The sequence below is a fragment of the Lactuca virosa genome, chromosome 4 (assembly GCF_052849685.1).
Source record: "Lactuca virosa cultivar CGN04683 chromosome 4, Lactuca_virosa_CGN04683_v6, whole genome shotgun sequence".
Classification (NCBI taxonomy): Eukaryota; Viridiplantae; Streptophyta; class Magnoliopsida; order Asterales; family Asteraceae; genus Lactuca; species Lactuca virosa.
Window position 1 is genome coordinate 361,759,981 of NC_136429.1, and position 11,415 is coordinate 361,771,395.

Below are 11,415 nucleotides of genomic sequence, written 5' to 3' on the forward strand. Positions count from 1 at the left end.
AAAGCCAGTGATTTCCACAGAGCATTGGTCTGTGATTTCGGCAAAATTGATGCTAAAATTCACCCTATTTAGGCCAAAAAGATTAACTTTCCAGCTCTTGAGCCCGCACCAAGCTTCACCGAAGGTTATCAAGAAATGTCTCTCAGAGCAACAAACTTTCCAGACTTAAGAGTGATTTTCAAGAAAACCAATAGCGGTCTCAAATACTTCATTCCTGTCACCGCATTGTATAGGATGACCAAGAAGCAAGTGGAAACAACTTTGACTTTGGTCCAAAGATCTAAACATACGACTGAAGAAGTGAAGTTCAAAATCATTTGAACGATCCAGTCGCTAGGTGAAGTAAGGAAGTTTTGGTGGCTCATTATTGTTTTCCCGAAGCTCAACAAATGAAGAAAAGTTGAATAGGTCACTTTGGGGGAAATTATTGAAGCAAAAAGTGACCCTCTTAAACTTAACGATCCGCAGTCCATTTTGCTACCGCATCTCTATTTAGCTACCGCAGTTTGTTTTGCCACCACAACAGATGTTTGTCTACCGCAATTGAAGATATTGTTTTGATCCGGAGTTGAACCGCAACCTCTCTACCGCAGTGAAGACTTTTTGGTTACATCAACTGACTTAGCGTGTTTACATTATATTGTCCAGTGAACCTTGCATGGTCACTTAGAGTCAGTATTTTATTATTGTTTATTCAAGATGTAACTTTATGGAACTCTATAAATAGAGTATCCGTCTTCATGTATTTGGCACTCTTTACCACTACCTCTTATCATATATCTTAAATGATCTTTCTGAACTTTCACTCCGAAATACTAAGATCATTTTCTCATATTTCTATCTTACTCATTATCTTCGAAGATCCTCTTCACCTTAAACTGATCACACATACTAACTAATGTTTGAATGCAAACCTCGTTATGAATCAGTTTGGTGTATACTTTATATAACTTGTTGTCATTTACATTTCCTTTGCTTTCAACACTTTATAATTTCGCAACTAACCATCTAACAAATATAACTTATTATTGTTGAGCTTTTATGATCCTTTGAGATTAACTTATTCCGCAACTATAATCTTGTACTAAAGTTTGTTCAAATGTTTCTCAAAAGTTTTTCTCTCAACATTGACACTATTTATGAACTTAGGGATCTTTCCATGATCCGCATCACAGCTCATCAACAAAGAATCACCAAAACATATAACAAAAACATAAACGTCAGAAGATTCCAGGAAGGTGACCTGGTTCTTAGGAAGGCATTTCAAAATACCAAGGATCCTAGTGCTGGAAAGTTGGCACCCAAATGGGTGGGGCCTTGTCTCATCGATTCAAAAGCAGGAAAAGGAGCATATTGGCTATCTACCGTCTAATGGGACATATTACCAAGATCCTGGAATGTTATATTGCCTATGCAAGATCGTATAAAAATAACTCAAGGATCTTCCTAAGTCAAAAGATTATAAAACCTAAAGATCACCAGGTTCTATCTATCCTTCAAGTTATTTTTCCTGCGTAATAACTAAAGGTTTATTCTCCTAAGGATCTTAACCGTTTTGAGATCTCAAACTGATAAATAACCATTTCAGGTTATTCAAATCCCAAGAGTTCTTGTAAAACCTGAACTATTTAGGATCCTAATTGCCTAAGGATCCTCAAAAGACCAATTGCTACAGTGACATCAAACATATCTACCACACAAACAAGGAGATATAAAGCAACCATGACATGAAATTAAAAAGGTTTGCCCACCAACCCCTAAAAAGGTGAAAAATTGTCTTACATACCCCAAAATATTAATTTTTTTAACTAAATCAAACTTAAACTATGGTTTGATCCTCACCACCTAGAGCCATCTCCATCTCGTTCTTCACTTTTCTTCTTTTCTGCAGGATCATTACCAGCGTCAACAGGCTTTCCGGTCAACTTGTCCAGGGCTATGCGCCATACCTAAACATCCTAAGATCCTACATTCTCTATGTCCTCCGCCAGATTGATCTTGGCCTCTCAGATAGCCTCAGCAACATTGCTTTTGAGCTCAACGATCACCTCCTCAATCTCTACGACGTATTCCTCCTCATTCTCGGCCTTCTCCTTTCTTAAACGCTCCACCCTCATGATAAGATCCTTGTTGGTTGATTTCTGGATCTTCTCCCTTTCTTTCAGAGTAAGTTCATCCTTCTTAGCCCTGGTTTTCAAATTGGTGGTACATTTAGAAATATAATCAGAGACATGAAAAAAATATGAGACCAGTAGAATCAGAATCAAAGGAAAAAAGATCAAAGATCCAAAAGTAAATATTTACAGCTTGAGCAAAGGAAACTAGCTTCTTGACTGCCTCTTCAGCCCCGAGATTCTCCAAGCCTAGATGTGGGTTCTCAACAGTTTTCCTTTTTCAAGATCCTGGAGTCTTAACGGTGAGATAGACGGGAGGGGGATTGAAGTCTTTTCTTTCTTAATCATGAGCTGAGCACCAGACATGACGTCACCAATATAAACAAGAGTGAACCAGGCACCAGAACGCATAACCTTGGATCCTAATCATAATAAAAGAACATTGTAAGTTCAGGATCCCTCATATGTCAAAACAAATAGATGAACAAGGAAGGATCCTTACCAGTGGCCTTGTCTTCAGTATTCTCTGCGGCAAGAACACTTAAATCTAAATGATCTGATGGCTACATGTAAAGCTAGAAAGCTTGTAACCTTGTCTTCAATATCTTCTGCGGCAAGAACAATCTCTTTGAATTTGAACCCTACATCACAATAAACAAAATAAGAAAGTGAATCCCATGATCCTTGCGACTAAAGAGGAAATCCTACCCTTTTTTACCTAGGGTGTAACAATTGGCAAAAATATAGACTTTTGTACGATAATCTATATTAATAATGAATAACGAATAATTTATTTTCTAAAAATTCTGAGAGAATCGGTTACAATTTATGTAATAATTTGAGGAAATTTCATGATCTAAGATTTTGTCTAATAACGATGTTGTTTTATAATCTAAACTAGAACCCGGTTCATGAAAACAACCGACAAATAACCGGGTGTTCAAAATATTATATTTACACGACTTCTGGTAACGAAATTTTTTATAAAAGTGGCGTGTGATACTATCAACGGACAAATACACGGAATTGAAATGTATCAAACTTAATCGTTTATGATCAAAGATGACGAAAAAAAATAACAAAAATCTAAAACGGTTACGTCAACATAACATCAACTTGGAAAAATTATATATATATATATATATATATATATATATATATATATATATATATTAAAGAAAAAATACAAATGTCTTAGTATTTAAAAAAAAGTTATTTATAAATGCAATTACAAAACTCATATATTGTATTAAGACTAGTTATATATAATTTAAACTAGTTTATAACCCGTGGTAACCACGGTTATAAAATTAATTAAACTTTTATAATAAAAAGTTATAATTATTAATCAGTTATTTTAAAAAAGTCATTTGAAATAAATTATTAATTAAGAGATATATCAAAATGTTAAAGTTATTATAACTTAATTTAACATATAATTAAAAAATATAAAATTGAATTTTGAAATGAGTTGCCTAATATATCTACGTGACACATGACATAATATTAATGAGGAGTTATATTAGAGTGACACTTGGCAAAAGGATATTAAAATTATTCATTTATTAGAATATGGATATATATATATATATATATATATATATATATATATATATATATATATATATATATATATATATATATATATATATATATATATATATATATATATATTAGAGTGACACTTGGCAAAAGGATATTAAAACTATTCATTTATTAGAATATGGATATAAATATATATATATATATATATATATATATATATATATATATATATATATATATATATATGTCAAAGAACAAATACAAATGTCTTAGTATTTAAAAAAAAGTTATTTATAAGTGTAATTATAAAACTCATATTGTATGAAGACTAGTTATATATAATTTAAATCCAAAGTGATTATATATGTATGTAAATATATGGAATATATTTAAGTACAGAAACATTCAAAGATAGGATGCAGGGAATAACATGTCAAATACACCTATGTTCACCTGGAAGAATTATTAGCCGTTCATTTATATCCCATACACATACACAAAAACATTTACTATTTTATATACACATAATACAAATTCAAAAGATCTAACTTACAAATGCAAGATATGGAGTACTCATTGATGCACATGCAAGTAACCAAAAACAAACTACAAAATCTAAATCTCATTACTTCACTTCACCTCTCAAACTTTAGGTTCTAGTTTCTTAAGAACTAAACTATACTTACACAATTAACCAATAGTGAAATCCAATCTTAGAAAGATTTGGAAATATCTCTAATGATCTCTAAAGATATGGTAAGTTGCTTTCATCTCTTCTTCTCACCTTATTACTCACGAGATCTCCTCCCCATCTCCTCTATTTCTACCTTCTTATAACCTCTACAATTACAATTAGTTAACCACTCAAGATCACTCCTAATCCCTCACTCATTTCCCAGCAGAAAACGAGAGCAAGAGAGGAGCTCTTGCCCTCTCGGTTTGGACAGCAAAACAAGGACAAAAAAGGTTGATGTCCCTCTCCCCTTTTCTGCCTTCGAACCAGCCCCATCACCACCTTTTTCCTTCAAATTTGATCAGGTCCATAAGCCAAAATGATGGCTTAATCACAGCCCCTTTTTCCTTGCTTGTTACTTGACTGAAATCACCCAAATAAACTCTTTAGTTGCTGAATTCTCGAGAACCTACACACACAAATAGTTGTTGAATTCCAGGTACCAAATAAGCTCCTAAAAACCTTCCTGTTGCTGCCATTTTTCGAGATCATAACAGACCATTGGAAGCCATTTTCGAGTGACATAGATCCCATGACAACCTCTTCCATGATGCCTAGAAAGATGGTGTTTAACTCATGATATAACAATCTTTTGTGATAGTATTAGAACAAAGGTATACATAAAAGTTTTACTTATATTTTACATCTTAAAAGTATCCCACAACCATTGGCGGAATTAGCTAGTTGGTAGGGGTAGCCCGTGCTACCCCTCAATTAATCCCTAGAAATGTAGAAAAAAATTATATACCTAAGTGCAACTGTGAATAAATATGTGTAATACTCTTAAATCCAACCTCAAGCACAAACGTCCAATTACATTTAAAAGCAAAGTCAAATAGCCCACTAATTGGTAAAACTTGGCCCATTTACATATGATTGTTTATGTAATTATGTACAATATTACTTAGGACATCAAGCAAAAAAATGTTTTGAGTTTTCATCATCTCCTACGCCCCTACTTCACGAGTCACGAAAACTTCTTAGTTTCAATTTGACTTTCTTCTCCCACAGTCCCACTTGCGCATTCACAGACTCATGAAACAAGTAATATTTAATTTTTCATCTTTTATATTTTATGATTTTGTTTAATTTAGTTGTCAATTTGAAAACCTAATTAGCCAATTAATTAATCACTTGTGTTAGGTTTATATTTTCAATTATGAATTTTATATCTTTAATTGGGTTTGTAGGGTTTAATTGGAATTTTGTTTAAAAGAGCATTGGATGTTGGTAGTAGTGATGAAAATGGTGGATGAAAAAGACCTCAACCACAACCACAACTTATTCCACCAAATTTTGATATTAATATTATTCCTTCGGACGTAGCGGATAGACCAAGACTTACATCCTATCATCCAAATCAAAGGGATGAAATAAGGAGAACATATTGGATTAAAGGAACTTATCAACCAAAAGGTCATGATTTTCCATAAATAAAAATTGGTGATTAGAATAGACGTTTTGTAAAGGAATGGTTTGATGAATTTAATTGGTTAGAGTATAGCACAAAAGAAAACAAAGCTTAATGTTTATGTTGTTAGTTGTTTGGAGACATTGTGGGGCAACAAGGGGGGAGAGATTTATTTGTTACAGGGGCTTTGACACTTAGAGTAAAAAGAAATCATTGAAAGATCATGTGGGTAAATTTGATAGTCATTACAACGAAGCAAAACAAAAGTGTGAAAATATAGTAAAGAAAATCCAATCTATTAGTGTAGCTTTTCATAAGCAAACCGAAGTTGAAGCGAGTAACTATCAAATTCGATTACGTGCTACAGTTGATACTTGTAGATTTTTATTGAAAAATACGTTACCATTTCGTGGTCATGATGAGTCAGATGTCTCTCTTTCTAGGGGTCTTTTCATTGAACAATTATCATTCATTCGGGACCATAATGAAAGCATTTATGACGTTACTTTAGAAATGCTCCAAAATATGAAAATTTCACGTCTCCAAGAAATTGTTCAATGTTTTTCAAAAGAGATAATTAAGTCCATTTGTGAAGAAATTGGTAAGGATGTGTTTGCTATATTAGTAGACGATTCTAGTGATGTATCAAAAAAGGAACAAATGGCTATGGTTTTGCGATATGTTAATATCCTTGGAATTGTGAAGGAAAGATTTGTTGGAGTTGTTCACGTGAAGGATACAACTTCTTTAACTCTAAAAGAAGCCATTGATTCGGTATTTACCAGCAATAACTTGAGTATATCTCAGGTGCGAAATCATGAATTCCTTTATTAGTATTTGAATTTTATCTATTTAATTTCTTATTTATATATATATATATATATATATATATATATATATATATATATATATATATATATATATATATATATAGGTAAGAGGGCAAGGATATGATGGAGCAAGTAATTTGCTGGGTGCATTTAACGGTTTGAAAGCATTGATATTGAAAGATAATCCTTCGGCATATTATATACATTGTTTTGCACACCAACTTCAGTTAGTGGTTGTGGTTGTAGCAAAGAACCATGATGGTGCTGAATATTTCCTTGAGCAATTAGCTTTGGTGGTTAATGTGGTGTGTGCTTCTTGTAAAAGAAAATATATCATACATGAGAGTTACAAGGAAAGGGTTCAAAAAGAAATTGGTAATTGTGAAATTGACACCAGAAGAGGTTTAAATCAAGAGATTTCTCTTGTTCGAGCCGGAGATACAAGATGGATCTCACATTATAAAACAATAACAAGTTTGAAGAATCTGTTTCCGGAGGTTGTCAAGGTTCTTAATTATGTTGAAGAGGAGGGATCTAGTTTACATAATCGGAATCAAGCGTACGGTATTTTGTCATATTTCAAGACGCTTGATTTTGTGTTTTATTTACACTTAATGTTGGAGATTTTTGGTCTCACAGATACCTTGTCAAGCCATCTTCAAATAAAGGATCGAAATATTTTGGAAGCGGCTTCTTTGGTCAAAGTGACAATGAAAATGCTGAAAGCTTTAAGAAATAATGGATTTCCTTCTATATTGGAGAATGTATTTTGTTTTTGTTAGAAACATAAAATTAAAATTGTGGAAATGTCTGAACGTTATGTTACTCCAAGAAACCGTAGGACCAAGATTACTAATCAACATCACTTTGAAGTTGATTTTTTTCAACACGGTTTTGGATATGCAAATTCAAGAGTTTGGGAACCGTATTAGTGAAGTGAGCACTGATTTGCTAGAATACACGCCGGCTTTGAATTTTCTATGTTTGACAAATCAAAGTTGGTGAAGCTAAGTGAGTTGTACAAAACGAATTTTACTGATTTAGAAAGGGTGTATCTTGATGGTCAACTTGAAACCTATTATCACTCTTTGATTGATGATGAGAAATTTGCTATGTTGAAGGGCATTGCGGACCTTTCTCGTTTGATGGTGGAAACCGAAAAACATCGTTCTTTTCCTTTGGTTTATAGGTTATTATAGTTGACTTTGGTTTTGCCCGTCGCAACTGCAACTGTTGAAAGATGATTTTCCGCAATGAAGCTCTTGAAAACCGACTTGTGTAATAAAATAAGTGATGATTTTACGAATGATGCTTTGATTTGTAGTGTGGAAAAAGAAGCACTTGTGGATGTTAAGATCGAACGAGTGATGAAGCGCTTTCAAAAAATGGGTAAACGAAGAGGTCAACTTTGAAATGTAAGACTTTTGCGGTAGTTTGTTATTTCTATTAAAATTGTAATTTTTAAAAACTTATCTTATTATCTTTTATCAAGGATTTTATTTTGTGCTACCCCTTGCAAAAGTTTTTGGTTCCGCCACTTGCCACAAGGTGTTATGAATAACTAGTTATAGTGTCTAACTTTTTCTATCATCATCTATGTTAAGTCCTCCTAAAGAATACTTCCGTCACGAGCCTTGGAGAAACCGGGAACATCTCGACATCTTTGAACGCGATAACGACACGCAACTAAAGTAAGTATCCATGGCCCCTTTTATTTATTTACAAACAATTTTGGGAGGGGGGGGGGGAATACACATTAAGGTCAAATAGAAAGTAAAAACATAAGCTATTAATGTTTATATATTAATATTTGATAGCATTTTTACGTTAAGAAAAGCTTAAGTTTTGCATGCAACTATTATTACCGATAATACCCTTACCTATTGTGGTTGCATGAAAAATCACCAAATATGTTTTGAAAGCTACTCAACCAAAAACAAACGTTTCGTAAGGATTTATAAATTGTCAAAGTAACCGAATACATACCTAAAGACTTGGAATAGAGGAATAGACATAAATCATGATATTATTCATTTATCATTTGAGACATAAAATGTGTCGTTATATCAAATAATTCGTGTTGTACAAAAATTGTCATAAAGTCTCGGTGTTTTTGTAAACACAACCGGTTTGGGTCAAAATTCATTTACAGCCGGGGTGTTGTCAAGATTTTGTAGGAAATAGTTTTGGTTTTTAAACAAGTTTCCGAACAAAGACAATTGTTGAACTATAACTAATAATTGGGATTTTTGTGGATGTTTCTCATTCATCTAATGAACCGGGTGTGCCGGCCTTACCTAGACAAGTTCGTGATTGTCTTCATAGACGATATTCTGGTCTATTTCAGGAGTAAGGAAGAGCATAGTCAACATCTACGACAGGTATTGGAGACGCTAAGGGTGGAGAAATTGTATGCAAAATTTTCGAAGTGTGAATTTTGGATCCGAGAAGTGGACTTCCTCGGTCATGTGGTTAGCGAGAAAGGGATACACGTGGATCCCTCCAAAATCAAGGCGATTGAATATTGGTCAGCACCAAGGACGCCTACAGAAATCCGCCAATTCTTAGGCCTCGCTGGCTACTACCGAAGGTTCATCCAGAACTTCTCCAAGATTGCCAAACCACTTACCACCCTAACCCAAAAGAGTGTGACTTTCAGCTGGGGAGAGAAACAAGAAACCGCTTTCCAAACATTAAAGCAGGACACGTGCAGCACCCCGATTTTATCCCTACCCAAGGGAACCGAAGACTTTGAGGTCTACTGCGACGCATCAAACCAGGGTCTGGGGTGTGTGTTAATGCAACGAGGAAAGGTCATTGCCTGCGCATCGAGGCAATTAAAAACGCACGAGGTCAACTATGCCACACATGACCTCGAATTGGGAGCAGTAGTATTCACCCTAAAGATCTGGAGGCACTACCTTTACGGAACAAAGTGTATTGTCTTTACCGACCACAAAAGCCTTCAGCACATCCTCAATCAAAAAGAGCTCAACATGAGGCAGAGACGATGGGTAGAACTACTGAATGATTACGAGTGTGAGATACGTTATCACCCAGGTAAAGCCAACGTGGTAGCTGACGCCTTAAGTCGAAAAGAATACTCGGGTCGCCGAGTAAAGTCATTAACCATGACAATCCATTCGCACATGTCCATGCAATTCAAAGAGGCCCAGCTGGAGACTTTGAAGCCTGAGAATGTGACAGGTGAGGCATTAAGAGGAATGGATAAGAATCTAGAAGTCAAGGACGACGAAGCTCGTTATCTCATGAACCGGATTTGGACACCGAAATTCGGCGGGTTCAGGGACGTCGTCCTGAATGAAGCATACAAAACTCGATACTCTGTCTGTACCTAGAACTAAAGAAACTCTACTGGTGGCCGAACATGAAAGCCGAGATCACTACATACGTGAGCAAGTGTCTGACTTGCGCCAAGGTTAAGGTAGAGTGCCAAAAGCCTTCGGGTTTACTACAGCAACCTGTGATACCCGAATGAAAGTGGGAACGAATAACCATGGATTTCATAACCAAACTGCCTAAGACAACGGGTGGTTTTGATACAATTTAGGTAATCATCGATAGATTGACCAAATCCGCGAACTTCCTGCCAATAAAGGAGACCGAAAAGATGGAAAAGTTGACTAGGACGTACATCAAAGAGATTGTACGACTACATGGTGTGTCGATATCCATTATCTCTGATAGGGATAGTAGATTACCTTCACAGTTCTGGAATCCTCACAGAAAGCTCTAGGGACCAAGCTAGACATGAGTACAGCCTACCATCCACAAACCGACGGGCAGAGCGAAAGAACTATTCAAATCTTGGAAGATATGCTAAGAGCTTGTGTTATTGACTTCGGTAAAGCGTGGGATACCCACTTACCACTTATTGAATTCTCGTACAACAACAACTATCATACTAGCATCAAGGTCGCGCCATTTGAAGCTCTTTATGGCCGCAAGTGCAGATCACCACTGTGATGGGCTGAAGTGGGAGATATACAGTTAGCAAAAGGGCAAGTCCCTAACAGCACCCTCACTGGCCCTGAAATCATAAGGGAAACTACAAAAAAGATTATTCAAATTCAAGAAAGACTGAAAGCATCCCGAGATCGACAAAAGAGCTACGCTGATAAGCGACGCAACCCTTGGAATTCCAGGTTGGGGACCGGGTGCTACTAAAGGTCTCACCATGGAAAGGAACGATTCGTTTTGGTAAACGTGGTAAACTAAATCCAAGGTATATCGGGCCGTTCGAAATCCTTGCCAGGATTGGCCCGGTGGCATACAAACTTCGGCTACCCCCAAGAACTTAACAACGTACACCCGACCTTCCACGTGTCAAATTTAAAGAAGTGTCTGTCTGACGAGACTCTTGTGATCCCACTCGAGGAAATCGAGGTCAACGAGAGTCTCCACTTCGTAGAAGAACCGGTATAAATCATGGATCGAGAGATCAAGAGAACGAAACAACGTCGTATTCCTATTGTGAAGGTCCATTGGAACGCAAAACGAGGACCCGAATTCACCTGGGAACGCGAAGATCAGATGAAGCGAAAATACCCACACCTCTTCCCCACCGCCTGAAGTCCCAGACAAAATGCTAATTTCGGGACAAAATTCCTTCTAACGGGGGGATGATGTGACAACCGTCAATTTCCGGTCAACTCAATTAACCTTGTATATTAGGGTTTACATTATGTTATTACTATACAACTCGCTATTTTAATTAGAAGTTATCACTTGGAAAGTTCGTATGTTGAGAACTCTTAAACC

At 35.6% G+C, this 11,415-nt stretch overlaps 1 protein-coding gene across 1 annotated transcript; it reads left to right on the forward strand.

Annotated features, from left to right (window-relative positions):
- The first annotated feature begins 6,328 nt into the window (after nucleotides 1-6,328).
- On the forward strand, nucleotides 6,329-8,045 carry LOC145106290 (uncharacterized). The gene is made up of 5 exons (XM_079043300.1): nucleotides 6,329-6,577; nucleotides 6,861-7,197; nucleotides 7,273-7,397; nucleotides 7,641-7,822; nucleotides 7,958-8,045. The coding sequence occupies exons 1-5, from the start codon at nucleotides 6,329-6,331 to the stop codon at nucleotides 8,043-8,045; spliced, it is 981 nt and encodes a 326-aa protein (XP_078899426.1).
- Nucleotides 8,046-11,415: the final 3,370 nt, after the last annotated feature.

Excerpts from the sequence above, each read along its gene's own strand:
- LOC145106290 (XM_079043300.1), top strand. The coding sequence starts at position 6,329 with ATGAAAATTTCACGTCTCCAAGAAATTGTTCAATGTTTTTCAAAAGAG. Across the intron at positions 7,198-7,272 it reads TAATCGGAATCAAGCGTACG|ATACCTTGTCAAGCCATCTT; the intron begins GTATTTTGTCAT and ends TTGGTCTCACAG. Across the intron at positions 7,398-7,640 it reads TTCCTTCTATATTGGAGAAT|CTAAGTGAGTTGTACAAAAC; the intron begins GTATTTTGTTTT and ends AAGTTGGTGAAG.